The following is an 18,319-nucleotide window of genomic DNA, read 5'->3' as shown; positions in this document are numbered from 1 at the left end:
CAATTTAACATGTAGAGTGTTAAGTCCCATTCAGTAAATGGCTGAAAATGTGTATCCAAAGAGCTTCCTCTACATATTCACTTCTTCATGAAGATATTTGACGTGTCTGACATGGCTTTGTTCTATACTAAATGTACTAGGTCTATTTTGAACACTGATAGCTTTATAGTTATTGTCTGCACATGATCATAACCATAAATTGTGGTTCAAAGGTCACCAAGCCATGACATCTTGTAGATGTCTGTAGTAAGGGACCTTTCAGACACCTGTTATTTTTGTCATTCATGGTGCCATGAAGGATAGAAAAACTGATGCAGAGCTGAGAAGCTTTAGTGTAGAGTCCAAAGAAATCTCTGACTAAACATTCAATGTACTTTTCTGAGCCGGGATAAACAGTTCAGAATTGGACTTGCTCTAATTTTTTGTTTCTGAGGGCTGAGCGCATAGTAATAATCTAAAGTATGTATGGCTACAATGATGTTAATGGGATAGTGTGCAGTCTGCCCTTAAATCAGAAGACTAGGTCACATGAAAGGGATCTTACTATAATGATTCTTGAGCAATCTTGCTGGTTATAAGTCTGACCTTACCACCAAATACCTTATTTCTTAAAGTAACATACAACATGGTTTATACATATAAACATTCATTTACTTACCTGTGCACTCAGGGGCAGTGCCAGCCCATGTGCCATTAACAGTGCAGTCCCTCCTCAGAGGTCCACTGTAGTAGTAACCCTCACGACACTCATATACAATAGAGCTGGAGAACACTAAGCCGTCATTGAATATAATACGCGAGTTGCTGGGAGTTCCTGGGTTCCCACATGAGACCACTGCAAAGTATAATAGTGCAAATAAGAAGTATGGTACAGCACTACATCTTATTATGGGATTGGTTGATGGTTTTCTATGAGTTCTGCAACAAAAGGCAAATGTCTTACTTGACTGATTTGAGTCTGTCTTACAATGTGACACGCTGAAGGATATCATTTCTCTAATACATGATTGTGGCAATAATTGGAAACTGAAGAGGGAGGGAATGGAAATATAAGGCGTACTTTTTACATTTTAATTATAAAACTCCTAAAGGCAGAGAACCAAAGCAAATGGGGGGTGGAGATTGACTCCCACCACTGCAATGTGACATTGATAGAGGAAAATCCTTCTATTATTTTATCACAAACACTTTTTGTGTGAATGGCAATCTGTAACAGATAAGTCATCTTAGATGAAAGAAAACAATATTGGAAAGCTTGATCCTGCGTACACTGATATACAGTGAGATATTGTGCTTTGTACTTTGCAATTGTTATCTATTCTTTCTAAATTTACATTAAAGCAGACCCTTATAAATGGCCAATATATATTGGGGAAATGTAATATAACATGCTAGCTATTCAAATGAACAGTCAACAATGCAATAGTTGTTTGAGTCTAATCTGTCAGTGGCAAAAGCTGCACTGACTCTGGCTAATACGGAAGCAATGGGCTTCTGAACAGAGTCCTCATTCTTTATATCCTACTGAGACAACCCGGGAATCTTTGCAAATATTTCCTGTTACATATACAGTGACATTAATTTCTATCTATTCAATAAGGTAGGACTTATATCTTATTTCATTTATGTATTTATTTTAAGGGAAATGCTTTATTGTAATGTGGATAATAGTATATTGAGCATGTATTTATTCTTCATAGGATGCTGAGCATAGCTGTGTTTTTTATACAGTGTCATCACAGTAGAAATGACATTATGTAGTTCTGGGATGGTCTGAAGCATCTCAATATGGATGGAGATAAAGGTATGCTGAGGTGTGTATGCCTAGGCCCGACACACTTGCTATAATTCACTGTAGAAAAATTGGAGTAAATATAATTTCTGGCACATGGGACCTCACATTAGCCAATTCAGGTGTATTGATTAAGACTGGAATAGGATACTTATCCCAATCTTAGGCAACATTTTTATAAATTCCTCACATTGTATCCATTGTAAATAAAATGTGCTAAAATTTAGAATTTATTTAGCACAATTTAGCCTCCTAATGTTGCATCTTAAAGCCATCTCTTTCTTGACAAGTTTCACACCATTTTGTTAAGCACTGCTCAACTACATTATACAAGGCGCAAAAACTGTCAGGTTCGGTCACATCTGCGCCCGGGGTCTCTCATTTGAATGTGTTTGAAAAGTGTCTGGCCGTGAGCGCTGGTGAGCGTTTTGTGCTCTCTGCGGCAAAACCAATTTTTTAAACCGGACACAAAGTCAGACATGCAGGACTTTGTGTCCATTTAAAAACAGTTTCGCCGCAGAGAGCACAAAACGCTCACCGGCGCTCATGGCAGGACACGGTCTGACAGGTTTCCAGCTTCTGTCTGCAGAAGACGGAAACCTGAAAACAGAAATCAAGCGCTGGTGTGAACCTAGCGTCAGTGTAACTGCTTGTTTTTTTACTCACCTTCCACACAAGTTTGTCTGCTACGTATGCCGATGTTTTACTCACTGATCCCCACTCCTGTTGTGTCTTCCCTTTCCTATCTCTAGGGAATAGACACAGAAGAAAGCTGCAGTGCCCTTTGTAGGAAGAAGTGGAGGCCAAACTGGACAGGAGTGGGGATCAGTAAGTTAAATAAAGCAACATGCTGGTTAGGGGCATTCACACTTGCGCCTGGAAACTGCTTTTTGCATGAACACAAAGTCGGATATGCAGGACTTTGTGTCTGTGCAAAAAAAGTGGTTTCACGGCGGAGAGGCTGCATACGGACAGGTATTGAAATGATTGGGTTTTTAAACTGACTGTATGCAAGCCGTCCCCAAGCTGTTTTTCCTGCAATTTCAGTGGAATCACGGCAGGCGGAATCATTAAGCGCAATGTACAGTATCTGCACCAGTTATGTCATTCTAATTGTTGGTTTCATGCTCATATTATAATTTACAGAAACAACAAGTACTCATCCTCTCTGAGCCTACACTGTGTAATTTTATGTAATTATTCACAAAACCAGATATTTAATAATTAATCTGATACTATATTTCTTCTGATGGTAAGTGAAGACATTAGATTCTAAACATATATTGAGACAAGTTATATAACACATAGAAAGGATAGAAAGAAACCAATTTACTTCATGCAGTGAAAGTACCTTCACACTCTGGCTGGAATCCACTCCACGACCCATTGACCAGGCATTTTCTCTCTGCAGACCCTCGCAGAATGTATCCAGCTTCACAACTGAAACGCACTACATTATCAATGGTAAACTCATTGCCTTGTCGAAGTCCATGGGATGGCACTCCAGGATCCCCACACTCACTGGCGCTCCCGCCTGCAATAACAAATAAAATGATTGCCTTTTATGAATTATGATAATAATTATTATTAACTGCTGTTGAGCAAATTTCAACCCCTAGCAGACATGAATAGTGATTTTCTAGAACATCAGTTTTCTTCTTGGGTCTTCAGAGCTGACAAATTAGTATTCATGATTTCTAACAGGCATGCCGACTTTTAGCTGCGTGTGAGTCACAGTAATTTTGCAATCGTTGCAAGGCTATTTGTGACTTCTATCTCCAGAGACAAGGATTGATGTCACTTACTATGATTAGCATGCTGTTGCTGTGCAGCCCCAACCAAGACTGGCTTTAGACTAAGTGTTGCCCTGGACAAAATTAAAAGAGGTGCCCCAAATGCTACAAATAGTGCACCAACAGCACAGCCACATTCAGTCAATCTCTAGTACTTCCAAGGGAGTTGTAAGGGTATAACACATTAGTGCTACAAGACATAGTGCCCTCACACGCACCCCAAAACATTTATATACACTGCTGCGGTTTGTTATCTTATCACGTCAGACAACAAAAACAACGAAAGGTAATTAAAAATTGTTTTTCCAATGTCTTTTCTTATGCAATTTGATTTTTGTAGTCCTCTGTGATAAGATATCACACTGCAGAAGTTTTAACACTTGCATAGGTTTGGGGGTTAACTCTGCTACATCAGTGTATAGTTATCAAATAAAACCACTACACTGAAGAAAGCACACTATACAATGGCTAGTATGACCAATAACACCTATACTAGGTCCCAATAATGCAACCATGTCATGACTGTTACATAATGACTCAGTTATGCACAATTATGGTATTTTGTCTACATTATTTTGACGCAACATTAGAACCTAGCCTGATATCATCCGATCCTTTCCTATTACAAACATGCAAAAAGGCCAAGAACAAAAAATGTTGCAACACGATGGGCATCTCATTTTGCATTTTGTCAGTTTGCTGGTGTAGAAAGGGCACACTTTTGGTACACATAATTTTTATTTGTTTTCACTGTTTTTATGGAACTGACATCACTTTTACTAAAAGTGGGTAGAACAGGGAGTAGGAAGAGAGGGGGCAGGGCTTCCAGAGTCAAAATATTTATCTTGTGTCTGTGTCTGTAAACTGGTGCAAATTCTAACTGAAGTCAATTGCACCCAGGATCTGCCATACATTTCTGACTCTGCTATATGAAAAACCCCAAGGTGCGCCTAGACTATTAAGGGTAGTACACGTCTTTAGAATTTTCTCACTCCAGAGTCCCTTAAATGCCAGTAAAGTGGAATCTCCTGACACATGACTCCATTTTGGAAACTACACTAGGGGTGCTATGAACATTTTTAACCCGTATGTGTTGCATTAATTTATTATTTAAAAATGAATGAGCAGCTGATGGTGAAAAGGGAAAATGACAATTTTTCCAAAAATACATCAGATGTGCATTAATTTCTGGAAAGTTAATTAACACAATACTGAAGGATTAAAAATGTTCACTGCACCACTTGATAAATCAAGGGGTCACATACCTGTGGATTCCACTTTACTGGCAAATCAGGGGCTCTGCAAATGTGGTGTGACGTCTAAAAACCAAACTATGCTCTAAAAACTAAATAGTGTTCCTTTCCTTCTGTGCCCGGCTGTGATCAAACAGCAATTTATTCCCACATGACATTATTAAGTACATTATTCTGGGTACATGAGTGTCATACATGTGAGCATAAAATGCTGTTTGGGAACACAACAGGGTGTAGAGATGAAGGAGGTCTATGTGGTTTTTTTTGAGGATACATTTACATTTTTGGGGTATTGGATGCCATGTCACATTTGCAGAGACACTAAAATGGCCCTACAAAAGTTGGTCACTTCTTGTGGAATTCCAATTTACTGGACTGCTGAAGCTCTGCAAAAAACAATATGGTATCCAGAAACCTAAATCTACACTCCAAAAACTAAAAAGTTCAGTACTCCTTCCATTCTGAGTCTTGCTGTGTGCCCAAACAGCAGTTTAAGCCCACACATGCAACTTTTTTGTACCCAGAATAACCCACTTAAAACTTTTATAAGTGTGTGTCTCTGTTGAAAAAAGTGGGTGCCACATATTGTGACTGAAATGGCATATTACTTAAAAAATTAAAATTTTCACTTTGGACATTAATTTCTGGGAAACCCTCTTGGGTTCAAAATGATAATAATACCCCTTAATAAATTCCTTAAGGTGTAGTTAATAGAGATGAGCGAACACTAAAATGTTCGAGGTTCGAAATTCGATTCGAACAGCCGCTCAATGTTCGTGTGTTCGAACGGGTTTCGAACCCCATTATAGTCTATGGGGAACAGATACTCGTTAAGGGGGAAACCCAAATCCGTGTCTGGAGGGTCACCAAGTCCACTATGACACCCCAGGAAATGATGCCAACACCTCTGGAATGACACTGGGACAGCAGGGGAAGCATGTCTGGGGGCATCTAACACACCAAAGACCCTCTATTACCCCAACATCACAGCCTAACAACTACACACTTTACACACTCAATACCACCTCTCTGACAGTAGGAAAACACCTTGAAACATGTGTATTTGGCACTTGCAGTGAGGAGAGCTTGTCACCAGCAGTGAATTTGGCCCTTGTAGTAAGTTGAGGTTGGCACCAACATTTGTTTTGAAAATCAGGGTGGATTGAGCCTCTAACCAGCAGAGTTTGGGCAAATTCATGGTGGAGGGAGCCTCTAAACACCCCAGTTTGGGCAAATTCATGGTGGAGGGAGCCTCTAAAAACCCCAGTTTGGACCAATTCATGGTGGAGGGAGCCTCTAACCAGCCCAGTTTGGGCAAATTCATGGTGGAGGGAGCCTCTAAAAAACCCAGTTTGGACCAATTCATGGTGGAGGGAGCCTCTAACCAGCCCAGTTTGGGCAAATTCATGGTGGAGGGAGCCTCTAACCAGCCCAGTTTGGACCAATTAATGGTGGAGGGAGCCTCTAACCAGCCCAGTTTGGACCAATTAATGGTGGAGGGAGCCTCTAACCAGCCCAGTTTGAACCAATTCATGGTGGAGGGAGCCTCTAAACAGCCCAGTTTGGGCAAATTCATGGTGGAGGGAGCCTCTAAAAAACCCAGTTTGGACCAATTCATGGTGGAGGGAGCCTCTAACCAGCCCAGTTTGGACCAATTAATGGTGGAGGGAGCCTCTAACCAGCCCAGTTTGGACCAATTCATGGTGGAGGGAGCCTCTAAACAGCCAAGTTTTGGGAAATTCATGGTGGAGGGAGCCTCTAACCAGCCCAGTTTGGACCAATTCATGGTGGAGGGAGCCTCTAAACAGCCAAGTTTTGGGAAATTCATGGTGGAGGGAGCCTCTAACCAGCCCAGTTTGGACCAATTCATGGTGGAGGGAGCCTCTAAAAAACCCAGTTTGGACCAATTCATGGTGGAGGGAGCCTCTAAACAGACCAGTTTGGGCAAATTCATGGTGGAGGGAGCCTCTAACCAGCCCAGTTTGGACCAATTCATGGTGGAGGGAGCCTCTAACCAGCCCAGTTTGGGCAAATTCATGGTGGAGGGAGCCTCTAAAAAACCCAGTTTGGACCAATTCATGGTGGAGGGAGCCTCTAACCAGCCCAGTTTGGGCAAATTCATGGTGGAGGGAGCCTCTAACCAGCCCAGTTTGGACCAATTAATGGTGGAGGGAGCCTCTAACCAGCCCAGTTTGGACCAATTCATGGTGGAGGGAGCCTCTAACCAGCCCAGTTTGGACCAATTAATGGTGGAGGGAGCCTCTAAACAGCCAAGTTTTGGGAAATTCATGGTGGAGGGAGCCTCTAACCAGCCCAGTTTGGACCAATTCATGGTGGAGGGAGCCTCTAAACAGCCCAGTTTGGGCAAATTCATGGTGGAGGGAGCCTCTAAAAAACCCAGTTTGGACCAATTCATGGTGGAGGGAGCCTCTAATTAGCCCAGTTTGGACCAATTAATTGTGGAGGGAGCCTCTAACCAGCCCAGTTTGGACCAATTAATGGTGGAGGGAGCCTCTAAACAGCCCAGTTTGGGCAAATTCATGGTGGAGGGAGCCTCTAACCAGCCCAGTTTGGACCAATTAATGGTGGAGGGAGCCTCTAACCAGCCCAGTTTGGACCAATTAATGGTGGAGGGAGCCTCTAACCACCCCAGTTTGGACCAATTCATGGTGGAGGGAGCCTCTAACCAGCCCAGTTTGGACCAATTCATGGTGGAGGGAGCCTCTAAAAAACCCAGTTTGGACCAATTCATGGTGGAGGGAGCCTCTAAACAGCCCAGTTTGGGCAAATTCATGGTGGAGGGAGCCTCTAAAAAACCCAGTTTGGACCAATTCATGGTGGAGGGAGCCTCTAACCAGCCCAGTTTGGACCAATTAATGGTGGAGGGAGCCTCTAAACAGCCAAGTTTGGACCAATTCATGGTGGAGGGAGCCTCTAAAAACCCCAGTTTGGACCAATTCATGGTGGAGGGAGCCTCTAACCAGCCCAGTTTGGACCAATTAATGGTGGAGGGAGCCTCTAACCAGCCCAGTTTGGACCAATTAATGGTGGAGGGAGCCTCTAACCACCCCAGTTTGGACCAATTCATGGTGGAGGGAGCCTCTAAACAGCCAAGTTTGGACCAATTCATGGTGAAGGGAGCCTCTAAAAACCCGTTTGGACCAATTCATGGTGGAGGGAGCCTCTAACCAGCCCAGTTTGGGCAAATTCATGGTGGAGGGAGCCTCTAAACAGCCCAGTTTGGGCAAATTCATGGTGGAGGGAGCCTCTAACCAGCCCAGTTTGGACCAATTAATGGTGGAGGGAGCCTCTAACCAGCCCAGTTTGGACCAATTAATGGTGGAGGGAGCCTCTAACCACCCCAGTTTGGACCAATTCATGGTGGAGGGAGCCTCTAAACAGCCAAGTTTGGACCAATTCATGGTGGAGGGAGCCTCTAAAAACCCCAGTTTGGACCAATTCATGGTGGAGGGAGCCTCTAACCAGCCCAGTTTGGACCAATTAATGGTGGAGGGAGCCTCTAAACAGCCAAGTTTTGGGAAATTCATGGTGGAGGGAGCCTCTAACCAGCCCAGTTTGGACCAATTCATGGTGGAGGGAGCCTCTAAAAAACCCAGTTTGGACCAATTCATGGTGGAGGGAGCCTCTAACCAGCCCAGTTTGGACCAATTCATGGTGGAGGGAGCCTCTAAACAGCCCAGTTTGGGCAAATTCATGGTGGAGGGAGCCTCTAAAAAACCCAGTTTGGACCAATTCATGGTGGAGGGAGCCTCTAATTAGCCCAGTTTGGACCAATTAATGGTGGAGGGAGCCTCTAACCACCCCAGTTTGGACCAATTCATGGTGGAGGGAGCCTCTAAACAGCCAAGTTTGGACCAATTCATGGTGAAGGGAGCCTCTAAAAACCCGTTTGGACCAATTCATGGTGGAGGGAGCCTCTAACCAGCCCAGTTTGGGCAAATTCATGGTGGAGGGAGCCTCTAAACAGCCCAGTTTGGGCAAATTCATGGTGGAGGGAGCCTCTAACCAGCCCAGTTTGGACCAATTAATGGTGGAGGGAGCCTCTAACCAGCCCAGTTTGGACCAATTAATGGTGGAGGGAGCCTCTAACCACCCCAGTTTGGACCAATTCATGGTGGAGGGAGCCTCTAAACAGCCAAGTTTGGACCAATTCATGGTGGAGGGAGCCTCTAAAAACCCCAGTTTGGACCAATTCATGGTGGAGGGAGCCTCTAACCAGCCCAGTTTGGACCAATTAATGGTGGAGGGAGCCTCTAAACAGCCAAGTTTTGGGAAATTCATGGTGGAGGGAGCCTCTAACCAGCCCAGTTTGGACCAATTCATGGTGGAGGGAGCCTCTAAACAGCCCAGTTTGGGCAAATTCATGGTGGAGGGAGCCTCTAAAAAACCCAGTTTGGACCAATTCATGGTGGAGGGAGCCTCTAATTAGCCCAGTTTGGACCAATTAATTGTGGAGGGAGCCTCTAACCAGCCCAGTTTGGACCAATTAATGGTGGAGGGAGCCTCTAAACAGCCCAGTTTGGGCAAATTCATGGTGGAGGGAGCCTCTAACCAGCCCAGTTTGGACCAATTAATGGTGGAGGGAGCCTCTAACCAGCCCAGTTTGGACCAATTAATGGTGGAGGGAGCCTCTAACCACCCCAGTTTGGACCAATTCATGGTGGAGGGAGCCTCTAACCAGCCCAGTTTGGACCAATTCATGGTGGAGGGAGCCTCTAACCAGCCCAGTTTGGACCAATTAATGGTGGAGGGAGCCTCTAACCACCCCAGTTTGGACCAATTCATGGTGGAGGGAGCCTCTAAAAAACCCAGTTTGGACCAATTCATGGTGGAGGGAGCCTCTAAACAGCCCAGTTTGGGCAAATTCATGGTGGAGGGAGCCTCTAAACAGCCCAGTTTGGGCAAATTCATGGTGGAGGGAGCCTCTAACCAGCCCAGTTTGGACCAATTAATGGTGGAGGGAGCCTCTAACCAGCCCAGTTTGGACCAATTCATGGTGGAGGGAGCCTCTAAACAGCCCAGTTTGGGCAAATTCATGGTGGAAGGAGCCTCTAACCAGCAGAGTTGTGGGAAAGCAGGGTGGAGGGAGCCTCTAACCAGCAGAGTTGGTGGAAATCAGGGTGGAGGGAGCCTCTAACCAGCAGAGTTGGGGGAAATCATGTTGGAGGGAGCCTAGTATTAGCAGAATTGTGCAACGCTTATGGTGGATGAGTATGAGGATGCGGAGGAATTGGAGAGGTTGAGTACAGACATGGAGTTTCATGTTGGGGTGCTTTACACAGGTGGGCACAAAAATGAAGGCTCTATCCAGTGGTGGTTCATTTTTATCAAAGTGAGCCGGTCGGCACTCTCAGCTGACAGACGGGTGCGCTTGTCAGTGATGATGCCACCGGCTGCACTGAACACCCTCTCAGATAGGACGCTGGCGGCAGGACAGGACAGCACCTCCAAGGCATATAGGGCAAGTTCAAGCCACAGGTCCAACTTCGACACCCAATACGTGTAGGGCGCAGAGGGGTCGGAGAGGACAGGGCTGTGGTCGGAAAGGTATTCCCGCAACATGCGCCTATACTTCTCACGCCTGGTGACACTAGGACCCTCCGTGGCGGCACTTTGGCGAGGGGGTGCCATCAAGGTGTCCCAGACCTTAGACAGTGTGCCCCTCGTTTGTGTGGACCGGTGAGAACTTGGTTGCCTACTGGAGGAACTGCCCTCCCTGCCGCCACTGTCACATGCTGGAAACATCTCCATCATATTCTGCACCAATTGCCTGTGGCAAGCATTGATGCGATTGGCCCTCCCCTCTACCGGAATAAAAGACGAGATGTTGTTTTTATACCGGGGGTCAAGGATAGCAAAGATCCAGTACTGGTTGTCCTCCATGATTTTGACAATACGCTTGTCGGTTGTAAAGCACCCCAACATGAACTCAGCCATGTCTGCCACAGTGTTAGTTGGCATGACTCCTCTGGCCCCACCGGAAAGTTCAATCTCCATTTCCTCCTCATCCTCCATGTCTACCCATCCGCGCTGCAACAATGGGACGATTCGAAGTTGCCCGGAAGCCTCCTGTATCACCATCACATCATCGGACAACTCTTCTTCCTCCTCCTCCTCCTCCTCCTCCTCCTCCATTAAACGCAGTGAAGCGGACAGATGTGTGGACCTACTCTCCAGCTGTGACGGATCGGATGCTATCCCTAACTCCTCTGTGTGATCTGAGTTATCCCTGATGTCAATCAGGGATTCTCTCAGAACACACAAGAGCGGGATTGTAAGGCTCACCATCGCATCCTCAGAGCTCACCCTCCTTGTGGACTCCTCAAAGACCCGTAGGATGTCACAAAGGTCTCTCATCCATGGCCACTCATGGATGTGAAACTGAGGCAGCTGACTTTGTGGCACCCTAGGGTTTTGTAGCTGGTATTCCATCAAAGGTCTCTGCTGCTCAACCACTCTATTCAACATCTGAAACGTTGAGTTCCAGCGTGTGGGGACGTCGCACAAAAGCCGGTGTTGTGGCACATGCAGGCGTTGCTGGAGAGATTTTAAGCTAGCAGCGGCTACTGTCGACTTGCGAAAGTGGGCGCACATGCGCCGCACTTTCACCAGTAGCTCTGGAACATTGGGGTAGCTCTTTAGGAAACGTTGCACCACTAGGTTGAAGACGTGGGCCAGGCATGGAACATGTTGGAGTCCGGCAAGCTCCAGAGCTGCTACCAGGTTCCGGCCGTTATCACAAACGACCATGCCTGGGCCCAGGTGCAGCGGCTCAAACCATATTGCCGTCTCATCGAGGAGGGCATCCCTCACCTCGGAGGCAGTGTGCTGTCTGTCCCCCAAGCTGATCAGCTTCAGCACAGCCTGCTGACGTCTACCAACGCCAGTGCTGCAACGTTTCCAACTCGTAGCTGGGGTCAATCTAACAGCGGAGGAGGAGGCGGTGGCGGAGGAGGAGGCGGAGGAGGAGGCGGTAGAGGAGGAGGAGGAGGGGGGTGTTCTTCTCGTGTCCCTGCCAGGAATGTTAGGCGGGGAGACGAGGTACACCGGGCCAGTTTGGGAAGCAGTCCCAGCCTCAACTACATTTACCCAGTGTGCCGTCAGTGAAATGTAGCGTCCCTGTCCGCATGCACTTGTCCACGCGTCGGTGGTCAAGTGGACCTTTGTGCAAAGCGCGGAACTAAGGGCCCGCCTGATGTTGAGTGACACGTGCTGGTGCAAGGCGGGGACGGCACACCGGGAGAAGTAGTGACGGCTAGGGACGGCATAGCGAGGTGCCGCAGTTGCCATCAGGTCCAGGAAGGCGGGAGTTTCAACAAGCCGGAACGCCAACATCTCCTGGGCCAGCAGTTTAGCGATGTTGGCGTTCAAGGCTTGCGCGTGTGGGTGGTTAGCAGTGTATTTCTGCCGCCGCTCCAATGTCTGAGAGATGGTGGGTTGTTGTAAAGAAACGCCTGATGGTGCCTTTGATGGTGCAGGAGAAGGAGATAAGACAGGACCAGGGGAGGATGAGGTAGAAGTCAACAAAGTGGCGGAGGCAGATGAAGTGGTGTCCTGGCTCGTCCTCTGGAGTGCATCGCCAGCACAGTCAGCAGTGGCAGTGGCAGAGGCAGAGGCAGAGGCAGTGGCAGTGGCGTGAACGGCAGGCGGCCTTTGTCCTGCCGTTGCTGCCTGCCACTGATTCCAGTGCTTGGATTCCAAATGACGGCGCATTGAAGTGGTGGACAGGTTGCTCTTCTCAGAGCCCCTAATCAATTTCGAGAGGCAAATTGTGCAGACAACACTATATCTGTCCTCGGCGCATTCCTTGAAAAAACTCCACACCTTCGAGAAACGTGCCCTCGAGGTGGGAGTTTTTCGGGGCTGGGTACGAACTGGAACATCTTGGGAGATTCCGGGTGTGGCCTGGCTTCGCCTAAGCTGCTGACCTCTGCCTCTGCCTCTAGCTACCCTTTTTGGTGCTGCACCTGCCTCAACATCCACACTACTTTCCCCGCTTGACATCCCCCCTGTCCAGGTCGGGTCAGTGTCCTCATCATCCACCACTTCCTCTTCCAACTCCTGTCTCATCTCCTCCTCCCGCACAATGCGCCAGTCAACTGGATGCCCTGACGGCAACTGCGTCACATCATCGTCGATGAGGGTGGGTTGCTGGTCATCCACCACCAAATCGAACGGAGATGGAGGAGACTCTAGTGTTTGAGCATCTGGACACAGATGCTCCTCTGTTAGGTTCGTGGAATCGTGACGTGGAGAGGCAGGTTGAGGGACAATGAAAGGAGCGGAGAACAGCTCTGGGGAGCAGGGACAGTTTGGGTTATTGTTCTGTAAAGCTTCGGAATTTTGGGAGGAAGGAAGACAAGACTGTTGGGTAATAGGAGGAGAGGAGGCAGAGTCTGACTGGCTGCTGGACAATGTGCTGTAAGCGTTCTCTGACAGCCATTGCAAGACCTGTTCCTGGTTCTCGGGCCTACTAAGGTTTGTACCCTGCAGTTTAGTTAATGTGGCAAGCAACCCTGGCACTGTGGAGTGGCGCAATGCTTGCTGCCCCACAGGAGTAGGCACGGGACGCCCTGTGGCTTCACTGCTACCTTGCTCCCCAGAACCATTCCCCCGACCTCGCCCACGGCCTCGTCCACGTCCCTTTCCGGGAGCCTTGCGCATTTTGAATTCCTAGTTAGAAATTGGCACTGTATACCAGTAGTAAAAATTGTGGGTGCACGTAACCCCAATATATTCTTTGAATTCCCAGTCAGACACTGGCACTATATGGCAGTAGCAAGAAATGAGGGTATTTGTATTCCCAATATACTCTTTGAATTCCCAGTCAGACAATGGCACTGTATACCAGTAGTAAAAATTGTGGGTGCACGTAACCCCAATATATTCTTTGAATTCCCAGTCAGACACTGGCACTATATGGCAGTAGCAAGAAATGAGGGTATTTGTATTCCCAATATACTCTTTGAATTCCCAGTCAGACAATGGCACTGTATACCAGTAGTAAAAATTGTGGGTGCACGTAACCCCAATATATTCTTTGAATTACCAGTCAGAAACTGGCACTATATGGCAGTAGCAAGAAATGAGGGTATTTATAACCCCAATATATTCTTTGAATTCCCAGTCAGACAATGGCACTGTATACCAGTAGTAAAAATTGTGGGTGCACGTAACCCCAATATATTCTTTGAATTACCAGTCAGAAACTGGCACTATATGGCAGTAGCAAGAAATGAGGGTATTTGTATTCCCAATATACTCTTTGAATTCCCAGTCAGACAATGGCACTGTATACCAGTAGTAAAAATTGTGGGTGCACGTAACCCCAATATATTCTTTGAATTACCAGTCAGAAACTGGCACTATATGGCAGTAGCAAGAAATGAGGGTATTTATAACCCCAATATATTCTTTGAATTCCCAGTCAGACAATGGCACTGTATACCAGTAGTAAAAATTGTGGGTGCACGTAACCCCAATATATTCTTTGAATTCCCAGTCAGAAACTGGCACTATATGGCAGTAGCAAGAAATGAGGGTATTTGTATTCCCAATATACTCTTTGAATTCCCAGTCAGACAATGGCACTGTATACCAGTAGTAAAAATTGTGGGTGCACGTAACCCCAATATATTCTTTGAATTACCAGTCAGAAACTGGCACTATATGGCAGTAGCAAGAAATGAGGGTATTTATAACCCCAATATATTCTTTGAATTCCCAGTCAGACAATGGCACTGTATACCAGTAGTAAAAATTGTGGGTGCACGTAACCCCAATATATTCTTTGAATTCCCAGTCAGAAACTGGCACTATATGGCAGTAGCAAGAAATGAGGGTATTTGTATTCCCAATATATTCTTTGAATTCCCAGTCAGACAATGGCACTGTATACCAGTAGTAAAAATTGTGGGTGCACGTAACCCCAATATATTCTTTGAATTACCAGTCAGAAACTGGCACTATATGGCAGTAGCAAGAAATGAGGGTATTTATAACCCCAATATATTCTTTGAATTCCCAGTCAGACAATGGCACTGTATACCAGTAGTAAAAATTGTGGGTGCACGTAACCCCAATATATTCTTTGAATTCCCAGTCAGACACTGGCACTATATGGCAGTAGCAAGAAATGAGGGTATTTGTATTCCCAATATACTCTTTGAATTCCCAGTCAGACAATGGCACTGTATACCAGTAGTAAAAATTGTGGGTGCACGTAACCCCAATATATTCTTTGAATTACCAGTCAGAAACTGGCACTATATGGCAGTAGCAAGAAATGAGGGTATTTATAACCCCAATATATTCTTTGAATTCCCAGTCAGACAATGGCACTGTATACCAGTAGTAAAAATTGTGGGTGCACGTAACCCCAATATATTCTTTGAATTACCAGTCAGAAACTGGCACTATATGGCAGTAGCAAGAAATGAGGGTATTTGTATTCCCAATATACTCTTTGAATTCCCAGTCAGACAATGGCACTGTATACCAGTAGTAAAAATTGTGGGTGCACGTAACCCCAATATATTCTTTGAATTACCAGTCAGAAACTGGCACTATATGGCAGTAGCAAGAAATGAGGGTATTTATAACCCCAATATATTCTTTGAATTCCCAGTCAGACAATGGCACTGTATACCAGTAGTAAAAATTGTGGGTGCACGTAACCCCAATATATTCTTTGAATTCCCAGTCAGAAACTGGCACTATATGGCAGTAGCAAGAAATGAGGGTATTTGTATTCCCAATATACTCTTTGAATTCCCAGTCAGACAATGGCACTGTATACCAGTAGTAAAAATTGTGGGTGCACGTAACCCCAATATATTCTTTGAATTACCAGTCAGAAACTGGCACTATATGGCAGTAGCAAGAAATGAGGGTATTTATAACCCCAATATATTCTTTGAATTCCCAGTCAGACAATGGCACTGTATACCAGTAGTAAAAATTGTGGGTGCACGTAACCCCAATATATTCTTTGAATTCCCAGTCAGACACTGGCACTATATGGCAGTAGCAAGAAATGAGGGTATTTGTATTCCCAATATACTCTTTGAATTCCCAGTCAGACAATGGCACTGTATACCAGTAGTAAAAATTGTGGGTGCACGTAACCCCAATATATTCTTTGAATTACCAGTCAGAAACTGGCACTATATGGCAGTAGCAAGAAATGAGGGTATTTATAACCCCAATATATTCTTTGAATTCCCAGTCAGACAATGGCACTGTATACCAGTAGTAAAAATTGTGGGTGCACGTAACCCCAATATATTCTTTGAATTACCAGTCAGAAACTGGCACTATATGGCAGTAGCAAGAAATGAGGGTATTTGTATTCCCAATATACTCTTTGAATTCCCAGTCAGACAATGGCACTGTATACCAGTAGTAAAAATTGTGGGTGCACGTAACCCCAATATATTCTTTGAATTACCAGTCAGAAACTGGCACTATATGGCAGTAGCAAGAAATGAGGGTATTTATAACCCCAATATATTCTTTGAATTCCCAGTCAGACAATGGCACTGTATACCAGTAGTAAAAATTGTGGGTGCACGTAACCCCAATATATTCTTTGAATTCCCAGTCAGAAACTGGCACTATATGGCAGTAGCAAGAAATGAGGGTATTTGTATTCCCAATATACTCTTTGAATTCCCAGTCAGACAATGGCACTGTATACCAGTAGTAAAAATTGTGGGTGTATATAGCCCCAATTCTATTGCTAGGGGACTTGCAGGGTATTTCTGGGGTGAAGGTGGGGGGGCACACCGTTGGAACGGGTATCGGGGTATATATCGGGTATACGGGAATACACTGACAGTGTATTCCATTCAGGATCCTGGGAAAGCTGGGTTGCGGCGATTGAGCCCGTCAGTGCCACGTTACACTGACAAGCTTCTCCCTGGAATTTAGCTCTTACAAGAGCTGTTGGTTGTCTTCTCCTTCCTATCCTAGCCTGTCCCTGCCTACCCAGAATCTAAGCCCTAGCTAGCTGGACGGAAACCTCCGTCCTCGGTGAATTGCAAGCTCAGAATGACGCGAAGCTGGGCGGCGCTGTTCTTTTAAATTAGAGGTCACATGTTTTCGGCAGCCAATGGGTTTTGCCTACTTTTTTCAACGTCACCGGTGTCGTAGTTCCTGTCCCACCTACCCTGCGCTGTTATTGGAGCAAAAAAGGCGCCAGGGAAGGTGGGAGGGGAATCGAGTAATGGCGCACTTTACCACGCGGTGTTCGATTCGATTCGAACATGCCGAACAGCCTAATATCCGATCGAACATGAGTTCGATAGAACACTGTTCGCTCATCTCTAGTAGTTAATTGTAGGGGTGAATTTATTTTCTCCCAGGGCCTCTGCAAATGCCTATCCATGCAGCTTAAACATCCAAATAAGGGTGCAAATGTGCATGGTGCTCTTTCACTTCTGAGATTCAGTCAAAAGATTAGATCTGCATGTAAGCGTGTTTCCAGAATCAGGACACCAAGCATAACTGGAGAGTATAATATATCGGGCACTGAAATATCATATATCTGGGAACATTTCAATTTTCATCTTATATCATCTACAGCACATTTCTTTATTTCATTATTGAAACCACCTCTTGGCTAAAGAGCTCACTATAACCTTTGATATATTCAGTGAAGGGTATAGTTTCCAAAATTGGGTCATGTTTTGAAGTTTTCAATGGTTATGGTACTTTAGGGCCTCTGTTGGGCCCCTTCACATTGAGTAAACGCGCGTGTATTTTGGCAAAATACACTTGTAAAAATACACGTGTAAAAATAAGACTTCCATTGACTTCAATGACATTTTACACGTGTATTTTGACATGTATTTTGATGTGTATGATGACGTGTTTTTTTACACGTGTAAAAAAATGCCATTGAACTCAATGGGAGTCTGATTTTTACACGTGTATTTTTTACACGTGTATTTTGCCAAAATACACGCGCGTTTACTCCGTGTGAAGGGGCCCTAAATGCAGCACGGCACCCAAAAGCTATTCCAGCAAAATCTAACTTCCAAAAGCAAAATAATGCTCTTTCCACCATGTACCCATAGAACATTTAACGACAACATCTGGGGTATTGCCATGTTCAATGGAAATTGTGTGACAAACAGAGTCTTTTATATCCTTTAAACCCTTGTTAAAATGACAGTTTTTTTGAAAAAGTCTTTTTTTTTTTTTTTTTTAATTTTCCCGTCACAAAGTTAATGTATTTGGGTGACATGACTGTCTGAATAGCAGAGCATTTCACATTTTGAAAATTGAGAATTTTTCCAAATTTCCATTAAATCTCCTATTTTTTTATGCATAAATGCTAAAAATATTGATCAATGTTTACTACTAACATGAAGTACAACGTGTCTTGAAAAATTATACTCAAAATCACTTTGGTAAGTTAAAGTGTTTCATAGTTATTTCCACATAAAGTGACACAT

The 18,319-nt window shown here is 45.1% G+C and overlaps 1 protein-coding gene across 2 annotated transcripts in view; it reads right to left on the bottom strand.

Moving 5' to 3' along the window:
* Positions 1-18,319, bottom strand: part of CSMD2 (CUB and Sushi multiple domains 2) — an 801,202-nt gene that overhangs the window by 13,435 nt on the left and 769,448 nt on the right. For both annotated transcript variants that reach the window (XM_075264669.1, XM_075264670.1), the window contains 2 exons: positions 3,144-3,326; positions 659-835 (listed from right to left, as the gene is read on the bottom strand). In XM_075264669.1, the coding sequence (XP_075120770.1) occupies positions 659-835; positions 3,144-3,326 (360 nt within the window). The remainder of the gene's footprint in view (positions 1-658; positions 836-3,143; positions 3,327-18,319) is intronic.

The sequence above is a fragment of the Leptodactylus fuscus genome, chromosome 2 (genome assembly GCF_031893055.1).
Source record: "Leptodactylus fuscus isolate aLepFus1 chromosome 2, aLepFus1.hap2, whole genome shotgun sequence".
NCBI classification, from domain to species: Eukaryota; Metazoa; Chordata; class Amphibia; order Anura; family Leptodactylidae; genus Leptodactylus; species Leptodactylus fuscus.
This window is presented reverse-complemented; position numbering and strand designations above follow the sequence as displayed.